This window comes from Strongylocentrotus purpuratus, unplaced genomic scaffold (genome assembly GCF_000002235.5).
Source record: "Strongylocentrotus purpuratus isolate Spur 01 unplaced genomic scaffold, Spur_5.0 spur5_scaffold_16, whole genome shotgun sequence".
NCBI classification, from domain to species: domain Eukaryota; kingdom Metazoa; phylum Echinodermata; class Echinoidea; order Camarodonta; family Strongylocentrotidae; genus Strongylocentrotus; species Strongylocentrotus purpuratus.
This window is the reverse complement of record NW_022145601.1, coordinates 15,816,966-15,844,375: the sequence shown is the minus strand read 5'-3', so window position 1 is coordinate 15,844,375 and position 27,410 is coordinate 15,816,966. Positions and strand designations below refer to the sequence as shown.

The 27,410-nt window shown below is 37.1% G+C and overlaps 1 protein-coding gene across 1 annotated transcript in view; it reads left to right on the top strand.

The window, feature by feature from the left end:
• Positions 1-13,979: 13,979 nt before the first annotated feature.
• Positions 13,980-27,410, top strand: part of LOC583737 (GTP cyclohydrolase 1) — a 31,115-nt gene continuing 17,684 nt past the window's right edge. Inside the window, exons 1-2 of the mRNA XM_783632.5 lie at positions 13,980-14,592; positions 27,233-27,342. Of these exons, the coding sequence (XP_788725.3) occupies positions 14,181-14,592; positions 27,233-27,342 (522 nt within the window). The 5' untranslated portion in view covers positions 13,980-14,180. The remainder of the gene's footprint in view (positions 14,593-27,232; positions 27,343-27,410) is intronic.

The window sequence follows — 27,410 nt, the reverse complement described above, 5'->3', positions numbered from 1 at the left end:
CTGAGTCGTTACGATTTTTTTCGGACCAAAAAAAAAAGTGGGCCCCCCCCCCAAGAAATCCTGGATCCGCGCCTGGTTCCGTCTCACAAATGGTTAATAAATAAATAAATAAAATGAAATAAATAAATTAATAAATATCATGGTGCGTCAAAGACAGTACACGTCATTGACGCAGTCGTAAATCCTTCTCCAGATATATGACGTTTAAAAATTATTGTTCTGATGTTTCCGCTGGCGAATTCAATTTTGCCGATGTTTCCGAAAGCACTGGTTTAAAGGAATTAAAAGACATTTCCGTCAAAAAGGCTACGGGTCCAGACGAGATCCCAGCATTGTTTATGAAGATTATTTCCCCACATATTGCCAAACCAATATGCGATATAATGCCGTACCAATGTGTCATATAATAAATATGTCCTTGACTCAAGTAATTGTTCCGCTTTAATGGAAAATGTCACGTGTAACTCCCATATATAAAGAGGGAGATAAACAAGAAAAAAGCAAATACAGACCAATATTGGTTGTTCCAGTACTAGCAAAAGTGATAGCAAAAATTGTTTCAAGCAGATATATACATTTTTAAATGACAACAACTAACTATGTGATAAGCAGTCAGGTCTTCAGCAAAAATCCTCAACTACTACTACACTTTTAAATATCACAGAAGATTGATTTCATAACATAGACAAAGGGTCACAACAGAAATTGTTATGCTCGATTTACAAAAAGCATTTTACTGCTTTGATCACAACATCCTTCTGCAAAAGTTACGTTTTATCAGAATGTCTGAAAAAGTTACTAAACGGTTTGAAGGTTATTTTATAGGGAGAAAGCAATTTAATACAATGAATGGTATAAGTTCGAATACTAAAAAACTTACATCGGGAATACCGCAAGGTACTATCGTAGGACCAATGCTGTATACGTGAACGACCTACCAATTGCAGTGAAGCAATCTAAGGTATTAATGTATGCCGATGATACGTGCATTTCAGTAGTGCAGAAGTTATGTACGAGCTATATTTTAGTAAGGCAGCTAAAATGTTTTCCATGGGAGATTTCCACGTCGAGACGAGATGGGAGCCCAAGCTGCCATGTTTTCGATATAAAAGTATTGGACCCTCTAATAAGGAGCTCGATCTCGGCCTGTCTGTACGTCATCCATGGTCAAGAAGGGAGTCTGATAGAGAGACACTACAGAGCTGAGCTGCCCAAGTATAGAGACAGGTCAAGCGACCCGGGGGTGTGAGGTATTCACTAGATGGAAGCTACCCAATATTAGAGTTATGTATTTGTAGATTATTTCATGTTAAATGCCACAATTTAAAGGCTGAAGATTAAACATCATTATACCTCTATATATTTGTGTTTTGTTGTCTTTTCTGATATAGGAGCAGTTTAAAGAATAACAAAGGTCACTCATGTGACAGTACCGTTCTTCTTAAATTACCGTTGAACGATATGATTAAAGGTTGGTCAATTCCGATGGACATGATAGAGGCAACCTAATACTTTACGTAGTTGATTTTTCCCAATCCATTGCCTCAAACATTCCTCACGCCGAGAACATTAATTGCTTACACAATTGTATTCATTAACTGAAAACCACAGGTCTTAAATTGCTTGTTATCACGAAATATTACAAGTGGTATGACACAGCACGACAGGTGTCAAAATACTGGAAATTTCAAAATGCTCGGTAAGGGGGAGAGGGAGGGTACGTGCAGCCCCCTATGTCCCCCCTCCTCCACTGCCTCATTCGCCTCCACACGTATCATATCATTATATCATACATCATACCATAATGAAATACCATATCATACAATTATAAAATATATTATACCCTTACCTACCATAATGACCATGACAAAATGGATATCTAGCTTAATCGTTCTCAATAATTATTGAGCATAGTGCAGAAACCATCATAATTTGACAGATTGCGCCAGAAGAAAATGCAATTAATTTTTGATGTGGAGTTTTGATTGGCTGCCCGAGACTATACTTCATTGTGACGTCATCCACTCTAGCTTTTACAATCTCTTCATAAAAAATGGGCTTGCACATTTTGTAATGAAAAGTTAGCTTTAAACTTTAATCAATCCGCAGCATGTACAATACTTTCCACTTAGCTAGGGGAGTGTGTTTACATCATCAATCACAAGTTACCTGATTGTCGCAGTGACAAGTAGAGTGTCCTCGTCTGAATTGTTTGGGTATTATCAGATTTTATCTATCTCACTATTAAAATCACTCCATCAAGATTCAACGATTTTTTTCCCTTCAATTTCGACTATCATTTTAAATGCTGTTGGAGAGTATGCCAGAACATCGACTTAATATAGCTGATCACCACGTTTGATTAAGTTATTCGGTCGCAACTAGATTTTATTCGAATATCATCTTCTGGAACGTCAGTCTGGATGTTTGTTTTCTCCACAACGACATATGCAACAACATTGATAGTTCTTTACAAGGTAATCTTTAAAACCGGTTAGATTATTCTCTATGTTTTTTTAAATATTTTATTGCCTTCTTTTCTAAGGTGGGAAAAGGGTTAGAAAAAGGAGAAGAAAACGAAGAAGGAGAATAACAAGAAGAAGAAGAAGAAGAAGAAAAAGAAGAATGAGAAAAGAAGGAGGAGACGAAATATTTAAAAAAAAAGGAAGATAAAACAAGATTTGTCGATGTGTTTTTAAATATATTTTGCGCGGAAATACGTATGACACAGAACAAGTAAATCGTATATATTTTTTAAACCAGGGCCATGGAGGTAGAGATTATCAAATGTTATTATATAAATACGTTGTCAAATTGAATGGAAGAAAATAAATGTTCATTTGAATTGAATTGAATTGAACATACATTCTTAAAACATACAAAATTTATCTTGGAAAATTATCTTCTGCTCGCAACAATCTTTGCTGCTTATTTCCTTTTTGCTTTTCGACTACAGCTTTGCCTTATCGTTGATTAGAAAACTCGATACATAGATCATAGGTTCGAGCGCGAGCGGGCCTCCATCACGTGGAGCGACGTTAGTTATATGTAGGGGCGTAGACAAAGCGAGACCGGGGCACTTGCTTTCCTAAAACTGATGGTGCTCCGCAGCTAGACGCTTGACCACCCTAAAATTAGGCAGTGGAAAATGAGACAACTTCGTTGCTATTTAATTTTTGTTTTTTTGTTGTAATGGCAATCAGTCAAGAACTGACTATAATCACAACCGCCTTTCTTTTTTTTAATATTAATAGACTGGGGGTTGATTTGTATCGTGTTTAGGTTGCTGGATCGAGATCGCGGAGAGATGGATGCATGGATGACAACCCCTGCCAATCACACCGAAGCTGATCCCGATATAGGACAATTCATTTACAACATAGTCGACTTTGTCATAATAACAGTTGTGGCCGTCTCGGGCATCATCGGTAACATCCTCAACCTCGTCGTCATCCCTCAAATACCAGAAGAAACCATGGGCGAAGCAACTCAAGTCCTCTACATCGCCCTCTCTCTTGCTGACCTCATGACCGCTACCATGTTGCTTAATAGCGGTATAGTCTTTTTCTGGTATAATGAATGGGTCTCTAGCGATTCCGGGGCTGTTTTCTGTAAAGTGACAGGATTTCTAGGAACCTGTGCTCCACCTGTGAGTGCATTCATTATTTTCTTGTTGAATGTTGATCGTTACCTTCAGGTCACCCGACCTTACTTATATGACAACCTCGTCACCCGAAAGAAAGCGGTCGCGTCTATCTTTTTATCAACATTTATCGCTGTTGGCTCTGTGCTACTGTGTGTTGCTATTTCAGAAGAATCATTCGACATAATCAGGTTTCAAGAAGGTATAGGTCTATGCCAAGTAGACTTTTCTGATCCTTTTTTTCTGCCTTACACGGTAGCGTTGTTTGCTCTTCTATGGATGGTGGCAATTCTACTTTTGGTCATGTATGCTCACATTGTACGCATAGCAAGGCGCCACTTTCTGCAGATTTCAGCACAGCAGATTGTCGTGGCTCGATTTTCAACACGCAACGATGAAGTTCAATCTGTCTGTCCTACTGTCGACCTTGGGCCTACCCAGGACATTAATGAAGTTAAAATGGGAGCAAACCAGGAAGGTCCAATAGACCAAGAACCACCTCACGTTCGGAATCCGGTTCTAGCACGCCGTAACAACGGTATACAGAAAGTACGCGCTAACGTGAATGGATCTATACTGCAAAACCTACGCACTCTTCGTACACCACTGATCGTCACCGGTTGCTATCTGATCGCATGGCTGCCATGTACTATTGCAATGACTTATGCGTCAGCATCAGGGGAGCGGCTTAACGACAATGTTTTCATAGTTGTACAATCCATTGCAGCGTGTAATTGCACTGTCAATATTTTTGTGTACTTAATAACTCGAAGTGATTTCAAGAAAACATTCCGCAAAATACTGTGTCGACGACGATAACCAATTAATTTCAAATTCTCTCAAGATAATTTTGTGTTCACAAATTGTAGTTTCATGCCCGCGTTGCTAGCACACGAAGGGTCATTTCGGTTAGTATAACCAGCGCCATAGACCTTTGCTAAACAAGCCTCTACAGTACAGGCAATTGGCCCACATGCCATGAATGCAATATTACAACGCAATATTTGCTTTTCTCTTTATCCGTTCACCTTTTCTTTGATATCACTCTCACACTTCACAAGGGCGTTCCGTTCCACAAATGGTTAATAAATAAACAAATAAATAACATGAAATAAATAAATGAATACATCTCAGTGGTGCGTCAAAGACCGCACACGTCACTGACGCAGTCGTACATCACAAATATAGGGACTTTTGGATTTGCGTGGACTGCTACGTGTAACGTCCTTTCAAGGCAGTGCATTAAAAGGGCGTCGATCGTAGCAATCCACGTTGTCGTCGTGCAAATCTAAAAGTCCCTAATGACACATGTTGTGCAACGAGTATAAGGAATTTCAAGTAATAAACCACTGATGTCATTTCTCCGCTACTGGCACTACACTAAATGGGGAAGAGATTAAACAGAAGGTTGAGTTCTGGGAAGAGGTGACAAATAATTTGAGTGTTATCATATATATCTAAATATGTCATGTAACATCGTAAAACTCGAGGGTAGGATTTTTACGCCACGTGTTCGTGTAGTCCCATACACATCTTTTTGTGTACAGTGTTTGTAACTTTACCAAGACTTGGCCAAATTTAATTTCTTATCATTTTGATGATTCCAGAACCTTGCAATACACACAAATTCTTATATGCTAGATGATCAACCTTTTCTGGTTGATTCCACACCGTTTTTTTCACAAAGCAATCGCATGACCAGAACTCAACTTCATCTTTAAGTGGTACACGATATAACAGTTCATATGGGTGGAGGCTGACCGTATAGGACTGCGTTAGCATCGGACGTGGTAGCCAATGAGTAATGTGTGTGCCTGTATTGGGTTTTTACAGACGTGTATCAATCAGATTTGATTATTTACGTCTGGGGACCGACCTTTAAACGTCACCATCCGAAAGACGTGACTCAGCTTCGAACCTGCGTCCTCGGCTGAATCAGTTTGTAACTTCCATTGTTATTCTCTTGCGTACTGGTAAGTGGTAACCAATGAAGATTTCTTAAAATTGAAGTGATCCGTGTGAATTTGGAAGTTTTGAACCCCGTTGCAATCTCACTATTTGAGAGTCAGGGATCCCATACAGGAGACCATTACCATAGTTTAACTTATTGGGGATAAATGCATGAACAATGTCTTTCGTAATGTCCTTATCTAAATATTAACGAATACGTCTGAGATTATAGATCATGTAGTATGCTGATTCACGACCATTTGCGATGTGTTCTCTCATATTCACATGCGCATCGACCTGTACTCCGACATTTCTTGCATTAACATATGGTTCTATTACAGAATCTCCAATCGACACACTGTTTAAGTTGATTTTGGATGTCTGTTTAGATGTGCCAATGATCATTAATTCAGTTTTACCATCATTAAGCATGCGCCTATTTTGCAACATCCATCCATGCAAATAGTCAATACATGTTTCTTGAAGTGAGACACACACACTCTTTAGCATGTTCATCAAGTCTTAATGATACATAAGCTGTGTGTCATCTGCATAGCAGTGGCATGATATCTCGGGAAAATTCGTTTGAACATATGAAATGAGATTAACAGTATACAGAGTAAATAACAAAGGACCCAGCCGAGAACCTTGTGGAACTCCAAAAGGCACTGGAAAATAATCAGATATCACATAATCTATTTTGATCCCTAACAAAATTAATCATGCCCCACATATCAAATATCAAATTAAAAAAAACATGTATGCGCGCGCGTGTGTGTATGTGTGACTTTGCTTCTGCAAAAAGCATATGCAATTCATCTCAATTGATACATTCAATTCATTCTCTCTCTCTCTACTTTTGCCCAAGTCGATTTTTGCACTCTCGCAAGCAATGCCTCCTGTTCATTCAAACGTGGATATATACCACCCCAAAATGATACCAAACGATTCGGGATATAACACTCTTTCGAAAGATGTATGATAGCCTTTCGTTCATAGCTGACTTTTAAAGTAAATTACAATTTTTTGGAGTTTAAACTTTTTTTTGACTCACACGATATATATATCCGTCTTTTCGTGGTTTTTTGGCTTTTTCAGAAATATATAGCCTCTCCCTAATCCGGAATTGTTTTAATTCGGCAAATCGTCGCTGACAAAACTCGAGCAGTTTATAGTGTATCGGGTACCGACAAAATAAAGCATCTTTTTAAAATGGTGACACCTTTTCTCGTTAAAAATTAACTCCAAGAAGCTCCAACACCGGCGTCGCATGATTGGAGTCATGCCCAGAGGAGTCGTGCAACCTATGAAGTCAAAATTGTAAGTACTCCCTTCGCAGATTTAAAGATAATAACTCCTAATCGGCTGTTTTACTAACCCCAGGATACGCTAACTGAAGCTCCGACGACTGCGGCGCCGGTGTTGGAGCTTCCTGGAGTTAGTTAGAACTGAGAAAGGATGTATTTTAAGCATTGTTCAACACTTGCCCCCCCCCCCCATCCCCATGCAAATTGTTCTAGAGGCGCCGCAATTTATTATTGAGTAGTAAAAGTCAAATACTCAACTTTACATGAATAAATGATGATTGGCGGTTCATCATTCATGGCCGCTTCAGCTTGGGGAACAATAGACTACGGCAGTGGAAAGGCAAATAATTATGTTGATGGGTGAATCGCATTAAAACAGACCTCTCATTCACAATAGAATGGAAAGTGCTTGCTCAATCTTTTTTATGAAAAGGCTTCTCCCTTTTGAAATGTCAGAGGTTTGTGGAAAGTAAAACGTCACGATACCTGAGAAACCAGATATAAGCGGTGTTAACAAAAAAGGCTAGGTCAGTTTAGCTTGAAAGAGGTAATAGGGATAGATTTACACGACAAGAACGTGGTCCGCCACGTGTGGCATCCTTTGAAGGTAATGTGACGTCCTTTTAAGGCACTGCCGGGCACGGCCCAGTGCCTTAACAAATTGTCACACGCAGCAGTCCACGCTCTCGTCGTGTAAATCTAAAAGTCCCTAATATGGATGTCCGTTGCATATAAGGCGTAATGTTTATATTGGCGCGTTCTTTGACGCACCGTGGGAGAGTTAGCCCATGCGATATTAATTTAACGCAATGTATGCACTGTTCTTCTCAAAGATAATATGTCCCTTTTGCAGCCAACATCAACTTCTGTAGAACTTTGCAGGAATTATGAATATGTCATGTATTTTCTATCTGTGAAATTTAAACTTTAGCAGCTAGTGTCCTAGTATTCAAATTATGCAAGGAAACCTGTTTACCTCCTGTCAGACACTATTGATTGACTGACTGACATCTTTTTGTCTTTAACATACATAAAATGAGCTGTAACAGGTACATGAGCATTTGTCTCCATCAATAACCTACTACTTGTAATGGCTAAAATTAAACTGATTGAATCTTTGTGCGGCACAAAACGTACGACCATTCGGTAAAAGGGTCTGTAAATCAGACTATTTCTTAGGTGATTGCAATCACTTAAGTCAATTCAACAACTAATGGTCGTTATTTTCTCACTAAAAGCCATTTTCAAGCCCTTTCGTTTTGAGGGAAGTTCTAAATAAGTATTGTCTTTCAAATGCCGTTGGAATTTAACCTTTTCATTTTGAGTTCTGAGAAGAGGTGAAAACTTATTTGTGATCGTTATCATTGTTATTATGCAAGTGTGGAAGAACATCAGATAAAAAATGTTCCCTGAAAAGCATGTCTCTTCAAATGCCTTAATATTCTAAATATGGCATGTAACAGCAAAGAAATCGGGATGGATTTTTATGCCACATGTTTGTGTAGTCATATATACATCTTTCTGTGTACAATGTTTGTAACTTTACCAAGACCGGCCAATTTTGTTATCATTTTAATTGATTGATTGATTTTATTGTTTGCACAATAAAGAACATAGTTGACAAAGCAAGATAAGATCAAAATTATGAAATGAAATAGGAACCTACTGGAAAGCATAGCTTGTTTTTGTAGGTTTCCAAGAATAAATACAATATGAACATTATTTTCATAAATCATTTTAAAGTGTCTAAATAATCAAAATATACAAAAAGAAAAGAATGACAAAACGGGACACAAAGGACAGGAAACTGACATAATAAGATAAGACAAGTCATGACAAAACAATTCATAACAGGACAAGATAAACAAGACATGACAGCACAAAAAAAAAAAAAAAGACATGACAGGACAAAACAAGACAAAAACAAAGCTGCACATAACAGAAGATAGAGGGAGAGAGAGAGAGAGAGAGAGAGAGAAAGAGAGTGTGTGAAACAGGGGAGATGTGAGAAATTTAACCTGTAGGAGACATGTATTTTTGTATTAAATTCTTTTTGAACCCTCTACTAAAACTATAATATGTGGGTTATTTCTAACTAGATCTGAAAGAGAGTTCCTAAGTTTTGAGCCTGAAAATACAAATGATTTATTTGAGAGCAAAGTTCTTGTTTTTGGTAGATGAAAAAGCTAGGCAGACCGAGTAGGATAATGATGAATATTGACATTATTTGTAAACATTGAATAAAAAAACATTTGGCAGTTCATTTCTATTTAAATTATACACGAATATTCCCAGATTATAACTGTGTAAATCTGTTATCTTTAGGATACTATGTGTGTGAAAAAGTGCATCTATGTGCGCTCGAAAATCAGAATGACATATAACACGCCGCGCTTTTTTTCTGGAGTAATAAAATTATATTTAAAAGATAGTCGCACTATTGCCCCAAGCTATGATTCCGTAGTTTAAGTGTGGGAGGATTAACGTTGAATACAGGTTTAATAATAAACGAGTTGGAAAGTAAAATTTGACCTTGTTTATAATGCCAATATTCCTTGAAATAACTTTACAAATATTATCTACGTGTTCCTTCCAGGAAAGCTTTTTTCATCTATCGTTATTCCAAGCAATTTAGTATTTAAAAACTCTTTGTGTGATGGTACAATAAAAAAGAACATTGCCTGGAAGTTCATTTATTATGTTGTTGAAGAGCATGTAGTTCGTCTTTTGCAGGTTGGGAGATAATTTATTGGCTTTGATCCATTTGAAACATGTTTTAATTCCTGGTTGATGGTAGAAAGCAAAACATGTGGGTCCTTATGGGAAAAGAAAAGATTTGAGTCGTCTGCAAAAAGAGTAAAAGATAAAACCTCCGAAGACGTACAGAAATCAATGATATAAATAAGAAAAAGAAGAGGGCCCAAAATAGAACCTTGTGGGACACCACAACTTTCATCTTTCGTATTAGACAGTACACACCGATACCTATATGATAGATGATTGACATTTTCTGATCAATTCCACACCGTTTCTTTTAAAATGCAATTGCATGACCAGAACTCAACTTTATCTTTAGGTGAAATTCATCAGGGTTTTACTTTTTCTTTCGCACATTATACGGAATACTGCAAAACCTCTCCCATAGAAAATCACAGCTCTTGTTTAAATGTATGTTTATAAACAATTTATTGACAATTGTTGCTGAGTTGGCCAATGCATGGTGGCGAATTTTAAAAAAATCACTGTGAAGCACAAACTTTGCAATGACTTCCTTGGCGTTTTGAAAGCTGCGGATATCGTAGGTCTGGTTCTATGTAAAGGGTCGGTTCATTTATTTGATCCCTATCACATTTTTCATCAAATTTGTTCAAGATATATCCATAACATAAGCCCTAAAATAGGAATGCAGAGTATTTACAAATTAGAAAAAGTAGAAAAACTAGAAAACAAATGATGTAAGGCAAAGCATTTCCTATGCTCATGTCACTTCGAAAATTCACATAATATATATATATATATATATATATATATATATATAACTAATAGTTTATTTGTGTGTGTGTTCGTAAAGATAAGTGTTAATTGTTGAAGAATGAAGTTCATGTAAGTTAGTGCTGATTATGGTGAGTTAATTAAATCAGCTACGCCAGGGATTATTGTGCTGGCCCAGTATTTTATAGATAAATAGTATTATACAAATGATACACACAGCAGTGAGGGCATTAGTAAGAATTACCAACACAAGGTACATGGAACAGTCTAACACGCCCTAGGTGATAGCCGAGGGTGTTTGGAGTGTTTCGAAGGTACCGAGTGTGGGCAATTTCACTAATGCCCGAAGAAAATGCTCTGTATTATTTGTTTTATAAGATGATGTTTTATAAAATGATATTTTATAACATGATTTTACTAATGACCGGCCATAAGTAATTATTAATGACCGGTCATTAGTAAAATATCGTGTTAGGCAAAATAAATGCCTGGCCACGTGTACGCTCTCAACCAATCATTTGTGTAGGATCCACTTCATCATCTTATAATATTATTACTATGCACCTTTTTCAGGTTATGTACAAAACGTGTAGAGCTATAGGACTGGTGTGGGCACAGTCGATATTGAAGCCAAGAGGTATACAGTGTTTGGTTCTGCTCTGCAGACATTATTGATTTAAAAAAAAATGTTTTTCTGTTTGAGCAGAAAATGCTGACCTTCTTTTGAGGTCAAAAGGTTGACGGATGGGTTCTGCTTTAATAGTAGCAATGGCTGATGTTCTTAGTTTTTCTCAATTCTAGCTGCAACTATCGGTGACCGTTTTGAACGTAATATTTTACATTATATCACTTGATTATTTGTTTGCTGGCATATAAAATGTCTAAGAAATGAAGCTGTGAGATTTCCATTAAACTATGTGAAAATAATGAAGTGTGATTTAGTGAAAAGGAAAAGGGAAATATTTTGTAGTTCTGGATTGTGAAAGTTAGTTTAATTCCAGTCGTTCTGATTTGAAACAATAAGAGTATATCATGTCAATGTAATGTTTAAAGTATGAACACAGACTATAAAATGTATACATGAACACTTAAATTAAAAGATTGTGAAAGTTAGTTTAATTCCAGTCGTTTTGATTTGATACAAGTACTGAGTATATCATGTCAATGTAATGTTTAACGTATGAACACAGACTAGAAAATGTATACATGAGCACTTTAATCTAAAAGATTGTGAAAGTTAGTTTAATTCCAGTCGTTCTAATTTAATAAAATGAATGAGTATATTATGTCAATGTAATCTTTTAAGTATGATCACAGACTAGAAAATGTATACATGAGCACTTTAAATTAAAAGATTATGAAAGTTAGTTTAATTCCAGTCGTTCTAATTTAATAAAATGAATGAGTATATCATGTCAATGTAATCTTTTAAGTATGATCACAGACTAAAAAATGTATGCATATATATACTCTTGAAATTAGATGACAAGTGATGCTAGGATCGAACACGTCCGATCTCGAGAACCAAGAGCAAGGGGTTTTTAGGGTTGTAAAACAGAGCTCAACCTCTCACGTACAAGAACGGTCTTGATTTGAGAATGTGATTTCGATGTTTTTTTAGTGTAAATCTACAGAGGTTAACTTTTGTGACATTATTTGTACATTTTTTGTTGATTCTTGTTTAGTGTTGAAATATCAGAACGTACTATTTTTTTTTTGTAGCAATTTGGACTGGTGTAAATATTGAAACCCAAAATAACGGTATTGCTGTATGACAATGACTATGAACTTTATTGTCATGTCACCCATTATCATGGTATTGTAGAATTAAATAATGTATGTACAAATAGTTAATGTTATGGTAAACAAGTAAATAAATTACATAGTATCTGAAGTATAGTATTGGTGAACTTGTACAAACAAACAGGAAATCGAAGCAAGCAAACAAATTAATATGCAAATATTCATTAGTCAAATAGTTGGGTAGTGAAACAAAAATGGATTGAATGAATGAATTAACAAATAATTGATGATTAATAAATTATTTTAATATTATAGAATAGTAATTAAATAATACAAAATTCATGAACGAAGAAATTAATAAATAAATAAATAAATGAACACCATGAAATTAATAAATTGTATTAAGAAAACAACTAATTCTGTAATATTCAAAACAGGGTCTATATTGGCATCAACATAGGTTGCCTTTATGTTAAATGGCGCGTGTGTTAAATATAATTACTTAGAGTAGTAATGTATGTGACACTCATTATCATAATGAGCTGTATAATACAGATGTCATGAGCGTGTTGAAAAGATAAATGATTGGCTGATTTGTTTGATGTTGATCTATCTGCGGGCAATTACTACATGCACTCAAAAAGATTAAATCGGTACTAGATTAATGTAGCCATCGAGGGAAATAGAGTAGGAGAAAGAGGGGTGGTGAGGGAGAGCGCGGGGAGAAAAAAGGGTAGGAGAGGGATCCAGAGGGAGGGAAGGGTGAAGGGGAATAGAGGGATAGGGGAGGGAGGAAGGGAGGAAAGAAAAAGAGAGAGCAGGGGCGGATCTAGCTTTTTGTCAAAGGGGGGGGGGGGGTGACCAAGTGACAGATCCAGGATTTTCCAAAAATCGCGCCGTTTTACTGTTTTACTTTTTTTCTTTCCCCACCTCCCCCTTTTCACTTGGCCGTCCAGGGGGGAGGGGAGGGGGGGGGGGGTTAAACCGCCGAACCCCCCTAGATTCGCCCCTGGAGATAAAGAGAAAAAGATATATATATATATATATATATAATATAGAGAGAGAGAGAGGGGGGGGGGAGAGAGAGAGAGATAGAGAGAGAGAGAAAGAGAGAGAGAGATAGAGATAGAGAGAGATAGAGAGAGGGGGAGAGAGAGAGAGAGAGAGAGAGAGAGAGGGAGAGAGGAGGGAAGGCAGATCGAGAGGCGGGGGAATATCACTGATCTCTACGGAAAAATCTAGAGATCAGTGGGGAATATGCTTGGACTGCCGGGAGGGGGCGGAGTATAGATGCATGGGATACATGCGCCTTGACTAGCTCTTTGGATGGATATGCGAAAAATATTCTATCGTACTTAGAAAATTACCCGAAAAATGAAATTTTGCTTCTTTGTCTCTACCTTATTCCATTAAACACCGTCCCCCCCCCCCCCCCCAAAAAAAAAAAAAAAAAAAAAAGAAAAGAGGCTTACATAGTAAATGTCAGACGTTCCTATCATAATATGATTGTACAAATCTAGGATTTAATGACAATGACAATTGTTATTTCTTATATAATGCAGAGCACTCAATGAAAATCACTATTTGATTATTTTATTATTGCTTATCATTTTCTCGGCGTCCCTGCACTATATAGCATGGGTTGTCACTCGTAATTTTCAGATTAGTAGTAGTGGTAGACAATACCGATGAATCATCAACGTTTTAGAACTCCCTCTACAGCTGACTCTTTGTAAATACGAGAATCAGCGCCATCGGAACCTGCCGCTCCGCTGAACGGGAACGCTAGGGCGCACATTGCGTATGAATCGGCTACTATACTCTGATCCCATGAACACAAAATTCATTCATTCATTAGTTGCGCTGCACTGTAGATTTCGAGGCTACCACTTGTTAGCTCAAGCTCCAGTCTACTTTTAATTTCCTCTCTCACTGAATTGTCTTTAAATGTTCAAGCTCTGTGCCAGCTAGTCAGTTAACGGTCACTTCTGTTGGTAGAGAATAATCCATCACAAACGGTGATTTCGGACAGAAATTCAGTAAAAATGTCGGCTGACCACACAGATTCCGTTCCGAACGGTGACTGCCCCCACCTCCCGAACGGTCTTCCGTCGCCTGCTAGGACTGACGACGCCGATATCTTAGCCGCAAAAACCCACAGTTTATCCCTCCAAGACAGCAGTTTCCACTCTACAGGGAGAGAAAATCTCACGATGAACGGAGAAGTGCCGACCAAAGAAGAAGAAAATCGAAAACTCTTAAAGAAAACCACGGATTCCCACGCTAGTTTGTACAGGCAAGATTCAGATAAGCAGCTGCCCGGCCTAGCCCTTGCCTACCGGTCGATCATCCGTGGCGTCGGGGAGGATCCGAACCGTCAGGGGCTGAAAAAGACGCCCGATCGTGCCGCCAAAGCCATGATGTTCTTCACGAAGGGGTATGAGGAAAAGATTGAAGGCAAGTATTTTTTTTGAAATTATTTTACTGTTAAATTTTCCCATTTTTTAGAGGAAGGGGGGGGGGGGGTGTCTTTAGGAGATTAATAGAAAACTAAGGTCGGAGCAAGTTTTAAAAGTGGACACACATATTTGTGATGATGGTGGTGACAGTGTCAGTGATAATTAAATTAATTATTGTCAAATGTCAAGCACAATGATTGATAATTTGACATGATAATCAGTTGAGTTAATGATCTGCATGATTTATGTTGATGATGGTGATGATGATGCAGAGCTACCAAGTATCACGCATTAGGCGTGACATCACTCATTTCGAGCGTCTGAAAATGCTTACGCACGACGCACGCGCTAGACTTTGAAAAACCGCTATACCTTTTACGTGTGTTATACCCTCGCACGCGCGCTTGCGCGCCGAATCATGAAAATGTCACGCATTGCCGATCTTTGAACTTGGCGTCTCTGGATGATGATGAATCTTGAATTTGACAGTGAAGGTGTTGATGATGTTGGTGACGATGACGGTGATGAATGATAATAGTGATGTTATTTATTATTCAATATATTTTCTAACCATAAAAATACTACTGGGCAATCCATTCCATAAATTAAAATAAAATAAAAAGTGATATAATTTCATTTCATACCTCAGGGGCTCATATCAAGATAATGCATTTTTATTGTTTTTTGTTATCTCAAGTGTGTACATTTCTTCAGATTCATATTTGCTTTCCAGTTTGAGTAAAAAAAAAATCATCTTATAGAAAAAAGAAAGAAATTGATGCAGGCTTATAAATGTAACTTGGAGCCAGGAGGAGGGAAAGAAAAACTAGGAATTAATTTGATTTGGACATGTATCATGTGAGATGTACATGTATGTGTAATTGAGGTGGTTTAAAAAAAAAAACATGATGGCTCAGTAATTGAGGTGGTTTTAAAAAAAAAACATGATGGCTCAGTGGTAGAGCAGTAGTCTCTCAAACAGGATATCCTGGTTAAAGGTATAGACCAGTTTTGGACCCCCCCCCCCCTCTCAAAAAATGAAATGGAAGCTCTCATTACCGATCATGTGAATATGTTTTGACTAATATGTGATGACACAAATTTCACCGGGAAACTGCCTACTAATTGATATATTAGGTAAATTATTATATCTATCTGGACCGGAGAGATATCGCGCATGTGTCGCATAGTCCCAACTACATCTTTCTGTGTACAGTGCTTGTAACTTTACCAAGACTGGGCTGAATTACTTATCATTTTGATGACTCAAGAACCTTGCAGTACATACCAATTCTTATCTGCTAGATGATCAACCTTTTCTGATTGATTCCGGCAAAGTTTCTTTCACAATGCAATCGCATGACCAGAACATTAACTGGTCTTTATCTTATAAATGCACTAGTGCCCTATGGTAGAGCATTGATCCTATTCAATCTTTAATCATTTTACATGCACTGCAGATGCTTAATAATGTTTGTCCTATCTACATCATGTAGCACCAATAATGTATGAAATTCATATCCTGACTATTGAAATACATTTATTTATAACAGGTGAATGAAATGAATTGTATTTTGTAACATGTCATTTAACAAAGATTTATCCATTACATTTAATTTGATTACATTACAAAAATGGTCCATTGCCCGTCAAGGCTGTATGTCCCTGTCTTATAACACCACTGAATTCTCAATGGTTTCTCCAGAAAGGGAGGGAGGAACGATCAGAATTTAATGAGCCGTTTCCAAGACAGATGTCACGCTTGAGTAAACAAGTAGTTAAACAGCTTCCATGCTCTGACAAGGAGCAATTAATTGCTTGTAGGTTCGCATAATTTGAGCCAAGCTGTGGCAAGATTTAATTTGGACCTTAATGAGCCTTTCTCAACCAAATTAATGTTGGATGGAAGAAAATCAATCGTTGAGACCTTTGAGAATATCATTGCCTACAGAATTGCTTCAGCATTTATGCACTACGTGTAGATAATAGTTAGTAACTAATGATCCCTGTGATCAAGGTTTCTTCTTTTGTACTTGCAAGCTCTCCTATCACAGCTAAGTGATTATGATAGCTTTTAAGCAGTAAGCACAATGCGTTAGATCAAAATCTGCAATACTGTACAATGTACATGAACATACTGTACTATCATGGATGACTCCTGCAGCCTAAACCATGATTTTTCGTGTTCGTAACTTCTGATTAAACTTCTCTTTTTCTATTACTATTATTCACAACACTTATAACACATATTTAGTTTTTGAGCCACTTAAAAGTGAGATTTCCTTCTTGTCATCTTCTTGTATTCAATTGCTATAGCACTAAATCATGCACTGCTCCTTCGTATTCTTTTACTGTAGAAAGCTCACATCGATGAAAAAAGGTATTTAAAGGATTTACAACTGTACGTGCAGGGAAAGCAAAAGTAGAAAGAAAGAAATATATCCTGGACCTGAGCAATGCAAATTTTGTACACGTACACCACAGTGGCACGGTACATATTCACTTGAAATAGCGCAGCATGTACGGTATAACTTATCTCCCAATGGAAATCGAAAACATTTTAGAAGCACTCAAACATGGGAGGAAGTCATATTGGTTTGATTGACTTCCAGAAAGGAAATGCATCAATCCAGGATATGTGAATTGCTTGGCCAATTGTAGCCAAGTTGTAGACAGATGTATAGAAAATCAATGAAAACAATGCTCCCCCCCCCCACTTGAAAAAAGGGGTGGGGAGCAATTTTATCTGTATCCATTTCAACCACCTCTTTTCATTACAATTGGATTTGTCTGCTGGAGTTATTCTATTTGCATGTATTTGTTGTACATGTACATGTACCTGTAAATGTCCAAATCAAGTCAAATGAATTTTTATTTTATTACTTTTCTCTCTTCTCCATGAAAACCAATGTTAGCTTTAATAGACAAGTAAAGTTGAATAAATAGTTATAATATGAAGATGGTATTATAAATAACTAAGTAATTACTTTACTTTTTTATTTCATTTTTTTTCTCCTGCATTGTCATTTTGCCCTTAAAGGTACATTGTTGCTTTTATAGTCTAAACATTGTATTGTACAAATATCGTAGACATATTGAGTGGGTGGTGCTTACTGTAAGCCCTCACTGGTAATGGGCCAGCTGTCGTGTCACCTGACCTCTTTAAAACGGTTTCTTTATACAACATTTCTTACAAATGCGCTGTGCATTGTTAATTTAAATACACTGTACAGTGTGTTGCTTATTGTAAACGCTGATTTTGCTTCACAACCTTAGAAACCACCTGTACAAATATAAAGACCACATTTTTTGTTTCCCTCAATGATTGTTTCTCAATCCCAAGGAAACCTGTACTGAAGGAACCTGTATAATATATAGACCACCTAAATATAGAAACCCCTTTTCTTGTCACCCTTTATATGAAGAGCTTGGTTCCAAAAGGTACTACATCCATACATGTACAGTGTACCTGTAGATCCAAGTTCTGAGTAGAACACAATTTTTAATTATCATAGTTTAATACATGTAGCAATGTCAGTTTGGAATGATATTTTGGCTGATTATACTATTGTATGATTATGATACAAGTATAAAACCACTCTTTAAAAAAATCAAACTCAGTCTGCACAAACGTTTTTTAATGAAGTTACGATTTTTAAATTTTTGTGGATATACATGTAGTATCTTTTGGAACCTAAATTGGATGTACTACTTTTTGAAACCGAACATCTTGATACTGTATGCAAGTTACAATCCATAACTTGAATGGCTATAGTACCTTAAATGCCTTTTTTTTTGGGGGGGGGGGAGTATTTAACATTTTGGAAGTGTCAGTGTATGAGGCCACTTTTTCATAAAAATGATGTAGTACCTTTAAGAACCGAGCTCTTCATAATCATATACAGGTTTCACTGTATATGTTTCATGTAAATTTCCATTGGTCTCAACAGGATATTAGTGCCAAATGTTGATTACACAGAAAGTGGAGTGACAATTGCCCCGTTTTATTTTTTAGCTCGGCGCAATCAATCAAGCTGACCGACGTTTCATTACTGAAGCGTACCCTACCCTACTTGTAATATATAAGCCTGAGACCTGTAGCATGACGTATGAAGAGGGAGAGAAAATGAGAGAGAGAGAGAGAGAGAGAGAGGGAGGGAGGGGGAGGAGGGAGAGGGAGGTGGGAGAGAGAGAGAGAGAGAGAGGTGGGGGGGGAGAGAGAGAGATTGAGAGAGAGAGAGGGCAGATTGAAAGAGAGAGAAAGAGAGAGAGAGAGAGAGAGAGAGGGGAGGCGAGAGAGAGAGAGAGAGAGGTGGGGGGGAGAGAGAGAGAGAGAGAGATTGAGAGAGAGAGAGAGAGGGCAGATTGAAAGAGAGAGAAAGAGAGAGAGAGGGGGAGGGGGAGGAGGGAGAGGGAGGCGAGAGAGAGAGAGAGAGAGGTGGGGGGAGAGAGGGAGAGAGAGATTGAACATAGATTGAAAGAAGGGAGGAAGCGACAGAGAGAGGGAGAGAGAGATGGAGAGACTTAGAGAAAGGGAGGCAGGAAGAGAGAGAGAGAGAGATTGAGAGATGTACACTGTATATTAAAGGGAGAGAGAGAGAGAGAGAAGGTAGATTGAAAGAGAGAGAGAGAGGGGTGCAGATTGAGGAAGAGGGAGAGAGAGAAAGAGAGGAGGTACAACATATCGTCGCTGTTTTCACAAAGTGACGGTAGTGAAAAAAAATTGCATTCACTTTGCGTTACGATGTTCCTCACTACCGTCACTTCGTGAAAACAAGGACGATATATGTGAAGCTAGGAGGGAGAAATATAAATAATGAGAAGAGTATAGAGAAAGAGAAAGAGAACGATTGTGGAAGGGCAGAGAGGACTAAATGAAGAGATAAAATGAAACAAACATATACAGATATTATTATTGTAGAGCACTTAGAGACTTAGCTGACAAAGTAAGTGTTAGGCGCTATATAAGCAAGGATAATTATTATTATTTGTGGTAGAGATAAAACAGAAAAAAATGTAATAAAACAATGAGTTACAGTACATTGTATCATGTATGTATGTTATTTTCATATGTATGACCTCCTGCATATTATTTGCATATCAAGTAATCATGGATGAAAGCTAAACTTATACAATATATGTGTACACTGTATGAGCTCAAGAAAGTTGCTCATTGAAAATGTTTACTTGTGATTGTGTAAAAGTGGTAAAAGTGACTTTTCTTAGAGAATGATTAATACATTTTTTCATTAAACCTCCAGTTTTGGAAACAAGTTGATTTGTTTTGATATGACATGTTTTTTTTTCCTATAGACTACAGCGAATTTTGTTTTCAGGATCAGTATTCAACAGTTTTTTAGTTTTTTAAAATTTCATGTTGTTGTTGTTTTGTTTTGTTTTGTTTTGTTTTGTTTTTTTTTTGGGGGGGGGGGAGGGGCAAGCAATGCATTACACAATGTGATCAACCTATATTTCATGGGTCATGTGTGCTTTCTTCCCACCCCAGTCCTCTTGGGGCGCGTTCATGCTTAATTTTGAAGGTAGAATGAGCGATCTGAAACGCTCATCGTAAACGCTCATCGTGATCACAGTTCCACGGTGTACTGTTCATGCTTACTTCTCTGGCTCATCGAGGCAATTCTCCGTGTGTGGCCTTTATTGGTCTTCCAGCTGGATTCGCAAACCTTCACTGTGCATGCTATGTAGACCCACTAGAGGTCAGTGCGTTGACCCCATTTAAACGTGTTTACAAATTGTAAATGCATCTTTTTGTGAGTTTACGATCGGCGATCGTGATCGCCGTTTTTCGGTGATTCTACAAAAGTAAGCATGGACGCAACCGTGTTTTAAACTAAACGCGTAACAGATGCCTGATTCTGGCCAGAAAAAGTGAAGCATGAACACGCCCTTGATCTGCGCAGGCCTGATGCTATGAATAGTTCCGACAAGCAACTGCTTGAGATGGTGAGAGCTTCTTAGACCCCTCCCCCCTCCTCAATGAATGGAGTAGGGTAATTTCGTACCTGACTCTGCTTATAAAAGATGCTATCAATTTGGAGTCCATCCAGTGCAGATGATAATGAGGTCTGGGGGGTGTTTCATAAAGCTGTTCGTAAAGTTACGCATGACTTTACAAATGACTTACATGTAAATATGAAAAGCCAATTGGGATGCTCAATCATTTTTAACTGCATCAACTAAAGTTGAACTGTCAGATGTAGCTTAACATTCTTATTTTAACAAACATTTTTTAATGCAAAGTATATTTTTTGCCATAATTTAATTGAGGTTATTAGAAATATAGTCACACTTTGTTAATACATCAGGAAAAACTTTGGGCATCCTATCTGGCGCTTCATATTCAAGTTGTTCGTAAAGTCATGCGTAACTTTACAAACAGCTTTATGAAACACCCCCCTGGTTTTGCATCATTGCACTGTGAAAGAAACTGTCTGTAAGCAATTGGAAAATGATGTTTATGTATTAAAGGCACACTGTCCAACTTGTAGCTACTTGCTCCCTCTATATAGAAAACTTCCCCAATCGGTGCCTGTTTGTCCCCCATAATCCTCTTTTTCTTATGTTAAATGAGAGCTGAGTTAATGAGATAGCCACTTGTCACAGTGACATCTGGCTGAAGTACACTGTAGTAAAGTCTGCCTTTAATAATTAAGAATCATATATTATTGTGAAGCTGTAGAATTAAAACGATGAAGACCATAAACATGTACACTGCACAGAAATGGGTACATGGTATGGGCCTAAACACACACATTTGATGCGAATACACATATTACCCTGGTCGTAGCCGAGCTGCCAAAGTAACTAGCGCTCAAGCATATCAGGTACCCATTTACACCTGGGTGGAGAGTGGCAAATGTAGATTAACGTCTTGCCAAAGAACCAATCAAAATCCACATCCTGTCAAGCATCCCAGCAACTGATTCGTGACAGTAAATACTTGTTTCATAACAGACAAAGTATTGCCAATTACCACCTCGGAACCATGCGCAATATGGTTACCCTTAGGGATCCACCCACATACGTTACCCATGGAAATACTATCCAGCTTCCAGACTTGGCCATGCATATGTTTCCGAAATCGTTACCTCTGTAAATATAGCGTGGCGCGGGGGCTCTTCTTCTCTCAATTGGCCCCGGGCGGCATGGAGATTGAAAAATTATCATCGCAAATGAAAGACCTCTGACGTCTGAGTTTGGGGGTAAAACATACCAGGGCAGAGAGTTACTAAGAGAGAGAAAGCTGCCAGAAAGCTGCCAATATATTCAAACACATAACCCTGGGGTCTGCATGGTCTTTTAAGAGGTCGAAAAGTGCTTGGTCTGTTCCAAATGTGCTTCAAATTGTGCTTCAAAACTAATGCACATACATGGCATAGCATGCTTTTCATTATTCAATTTCAAGTGAAATCTAACCTTCATAGTGACGTACTCTAAAAGAAAGCCGAAAAATCAGAGAAGCAAATAAATGAAAGTTTGAAGAAAAAAATAGGACAACAACAAAAAGTTATAATGTTGTGAAAGTTGTAAATTTGTAATCACTTTACAATGTATGGAAACTTCAATTTTGCTGAATTGTAGTGATGTCGTGACCAGCAACTTTCCCATTTGTTTAAAGATAAACTCCAGTTCTGGTAAAAAAAAAAGAAAATTAATTCTCACAGAATCAAATGAAACTTACACTGAATGTTCAAGATTACAAATAAATGACATGTGCCAAATAATTTTGGAAGAACATGTATACTGGCTGATTAATGAGCATAGAAAGACAAGGTAGTACTAGCCCTGACACCATGTGTGTTGTTCCATAGCTTTCTGTGTACAGTGCTTGTTACTTTACCAAGACTCGGCCAAATTTATTATGATTTTGATGACTCCAGAACCTTGCAGTGCACACCAATACTTACATGCTACACGATCAACTGTTTCTGATCCATTCCACACCTTTTCTTTCACAATGCTATCGGATGACCTTTATCTTTAAACACTTTAATATGACTGAAATTTTGTTTCTTCAAAATATATGACTCTGGAGTTGGGGGGAACTTCTTCTTTAGAGGACCAACAATACTATACTATATTATTCAACCTTTATAATGTTGGATCAAGCATGTTCAAAGTGTTAATTTACCATTTTTAAGAAAAAAAACGTCCACTCCCTTGCCCATTTAAAAAGTAATTTAATATTTGCGTTTATATAGAGTACAGATGAGAGTGATATTGTGATTATTGAAAAAATGGACATCACAAAGAGAAGTACACTCCATTACCCTGGTATTACATTATTATTATCTATAATTCCTGATTGGACACAGACACACAAACCTATTCACAAATTCACCACAAATTATACCCCAAGTATACATTATTCCAATGAAATATTTTAAATTTTTATTTTATTTCTGCATTTTTCCAAATACAATAACTGGAAAGCAAAGAACATATTAAAAAAAGTATGGTATATTAATACAACATATACCAGCAATAATAATTTCTTTCAACACATTATTAAAATACATGTTTATATACATTAACAAACTTAATATTTTTATAACATATTATTATCAATTGAAAGTATTATCCATGCCATCTGTTGAAAAAGTGCAGGAGATCGCGACCATACTGTAAGAGATGCTTGACTAGGATGGTGGCCTCATACATGTATGTCTCCACTTGACAACTGAATGGGCATGAAAAATTCAATTACAAAAAGAAAAAATGCTGACATGTTGGAGTTTAATGCCAGGAGAAAAAGAAGAGTACATTTGTACTTGTTTAAAATATTCTACCAGTACATGAAGTAAGGAACTCGGTTACTGTAGGAGCATGTGTCATTCCTAGTTGAAATAAAATGGTCTACAAGGAGTTGCAAGATAGTTAAAAAACAGAAACAAATGTGTTATTAGACTATTAATCAACTCTGAATATATTTTTCATCTTTCTATTTTGTCCCCAAAGCCGTAATTATTTTTGGGGTCTATTTTCCTCTTTTTTTTTGGTAAGAAAATGCAAGAAAAATGGTCAGGTTTGCTAGGAAATACCATAAAAGTATGTACATGTACATGTATAAAATAGCCCCCCCCCCCCCCCAATTATAGTTCATGTGTGAAAACTACCAGGGATACAATACATGTACAACTTACAAGCCTACATGTATATCTATTTTTCGTAGATGCAGAATTTGCAGATATTGGCAAAAGCCCAAATATTTCATGGAGTTCAGTTTCCTCTTCTCCCACCATGGTTTTCGTGATCTACATGTTGACAACCTGAACTTCACATGCCAGACATCTATTGCCATGGAAACGAAAGCATGGCCCAGTGACCTGTGTCATGCCCTTTTTTGTGAGCAATGAAATTAACTTCTTGTCTCGTTCATTTTTGGGTTATTTTCTTTAAAGAATTCAAGTTGTGTGGGAGTGTCCCATAGAAAGGCACCCAAGTGTTATGGGCTGTTTAAGCATTTATGTCGTTTGTCTGATTAATTGTGTAAAAAGTTGATTATTGCATGCCATTTTTATGGCTAGCCCAGGGACCCGTTTCACAAAGCCTTTTTTCAATGACAAATGACAAAAATCAGTGACAAATCTGCAGATAACCAATCAGAAGCAAGGATTTCAGTAGCTTATAACAAATACTGTCATTTGTCACTGACGACAAGTTTTGTGAAACGCCCTCCTGATAATGAGGCCCTGTTGTATTCAAGGAATTTTTTTTGCCAACGAAAACTCCAGTACCCAAATACCTCACCTGGGTTGAGTGTACAGTACTGTAGCAAATGTAAAATTACCGGTAGATTAATTCCTTTTTGCCAAAGGACATCTTTGCCTTTGTAAGCATTGAATGTGATAATGGTTAAAGTAGATAAATCATCTGTCTGGAGTGTGGAGCTAGAGGGGCATTAAATCATATCATTTTAATACACAGACTTACATTAGTGCCGTTCTGGCTCCAACAGATGGTAATGTTGATGTATTAAAAAGGTAATACAAAGTTTTGGGAAATTTTGAAAATTGGGTGGATAGTGCATCTTTACAATTTTGAAATATTTGGATGCCCCTGTGGATGTTTTATAAGCACTAGAAAATTTAGACCTTAAAACACTTCTGCTTTTGAGAAAAATAGAATATCAAAATTTACCGGTGCCCCCTGTAAATTTCAATAAATTTCAAATAGCGCCCATACGGCCATCCAATGGTAGCTGCGACCATGAAAATCTCAGAATCTGCAGTTGTGATATATAATATCCAAACGACATTAGCCAATCGGTCGATTTTAGTCAAGAACATTGTTTTAAAGCTAAATTTAGATCTTGATCTTGAGAGGGAGCTACATGTATACAACATAAAGAGTTTATTATTAACAATTTCATCACTTTAGACTCGATTTTAACCGCGACAACGATCATTGAATATTGTAGGATCGTGTGTGCTTCCAATATGTTCATTTGAACCATATTCATGGCCTATACCAAAAATTTGTATTAGTTTTAATGCCCTTTTAGCCCCAGACAGATGAAATGGTAATGTTGATATACACTTGTATTAATGTATTAATGGAAATGTCTGAGAGAACTCGGCAGTTAATGGGTGAAACTTTGCTTTTGAATAGAATTGACAGTGATGCTGTACTCTACCTTTTTAGAATAAACTCTAACCATCTCTCCGATTTCCAAACTATTTTTGGCTCGTTTTGGTTCCGCCATCACCTTATTTGGCCAACGATTTAGTTTCTACCTTTATATTAACCCAGAACTGTCAAGAAAGGCATGTACATCGGGATCGTTAGAATCCTGCCAGTCTCTCATCGTCGCGATGTTTGTGCTAAGGTCTGCGTGATCAACAAGTAAAATGATGCTAATATTGATTTTGTCTGAAATGAATCGGGTGAACTTAAGATGTAGCGCCGCAGGCCTGCCGCTCGTTTGGGGGCTTTATTAATCCCAAATGAACCTCTGCACTCTGTGTGTATCTGAACGAGGCACTGATTCATATTGTCTTGAAGCAGATGCATGCATTTGCTATCGTTTAAGGGACATTGGAGGGGGGGGGGGGTGCTTGTGATGTAGACTGTAGTGGATGGGGGGGGGGGTATGTGTGATGTGTCTCATTTTAGTGAATGAATTTGCTTACTTCGGGTTTAAGGCAGTTTCAATCAGGAAATTGTACAGATATGTATTTGGTCTTCATTGACAACTGCTAGTGCTATTTAGTGCTACTGCTACTACTACTACTACTTCTACTTCTACTTCTTCAACTACTACTACTACTACTACTACTACTACTACTACTACTACTACTACTACTACATCTGCTACTACTACTTCTTCTACTTCTCCTACTACTACTACTACTTCTAATACTACTACTAATACTACTAATACTACTACTACTACTACTACTAATTCTACCACTACTACTACTACTACTACTACTACTACTAATTTTACTTTTACTTTTACTTTTACTTTTACTTTTACTTTTACTTCTACTACTACTAATACTACTTCTACTACTACTTCTACTGCTACTAGTACTACTTATACTGAGAGAATAAAACCTTTCACACAGGAGAAAATCAATTTGAAATGTAATTAGTGCAATTCACAAGTGACCTCAAATTGTAATTTTTACTGGATTACTGTCGCTGAAACAAATATTGAAATGGATATAAAATGCATGTGGTATGAATATTGTGGCTTTATGGGGATAAAAACCCATTTGATCTTGGCCTAGCTTATACAAGTGTATTGTGCTCCTGATCAAATAAATTTATCCTCGTTCAAGTTAACAGAATTTTGTATAACTATACAATCTCTAAAAGTCTAAACATTATTTAACAACTGTTTTGAAGATGTACATGTACATGTATCAAATAAAACAGAGATTGAAAATTGACATAGCGTCAAAGTCCATTGCCCTGTGAACATTGTACGACGAAGAATTACAAAATTAGGTTTTCTAAATTGGGCAACTGAATATTTTAGGCGGCATCAAGTTCTGCATACAGATGTTTTGCAAAAGATTAAAGGTAGTACAAAGTTTTGGGAAATTTTGAAAATTGGGTGGATAGTGATTCTTTACAATTTTGATATATTTGGATGCCCCTGTGGATGTACTATAAGCACTAGAAAATTCTGCTCCTAAAACACTTCTGCTTTCGAGAAAAATTGAATATAAAAATTTACCGGTGCTCCCGGTAAATTTTGATAAATTTCAAATAGCGCCTACGGCCGTACAATGGTAGTTGAGATCATGAAAATTTCAGAATATGTAGTTGTCATATATAATTTCCATACGGGAATAGCTACACTGTAATCAGTCAATTTTAGTCAGGAACAATGTTTTATAGCTTAAATAATATTTGACCTTGAGAGGTCGCTATACAACATAAAGAGTTTATTATTTACAAGTTCATAGCTTTAGACTCAATTTCAACTGTGACAATGATCACTGAACATTGTGAGATTGCATATGCTTCCAATATGCTCATTTGAACCAAATTCATGACCCCAAAACTTTTTATTACCTTTAATACCCAGTTAAGCTACGTTTTACAGGTTATAAGTTAATTCCCTTGAATCATGTTTAAATGACTACATCTCTTCTCTTTTCCAGATGTGCTAAATGATGCAATATTCGACGAAGATCATGACGAGATGGTCGTAGTCAAAGATATCGAGATGTTTTCTCTGTGTGAACACCACCTTGTGCCATTCATAGGAAAAGTGAGTATAATGAGGGAGGAGTCTTCTTTACACCAGACTGATATGTAACATGATAGAAACTTAGAAAG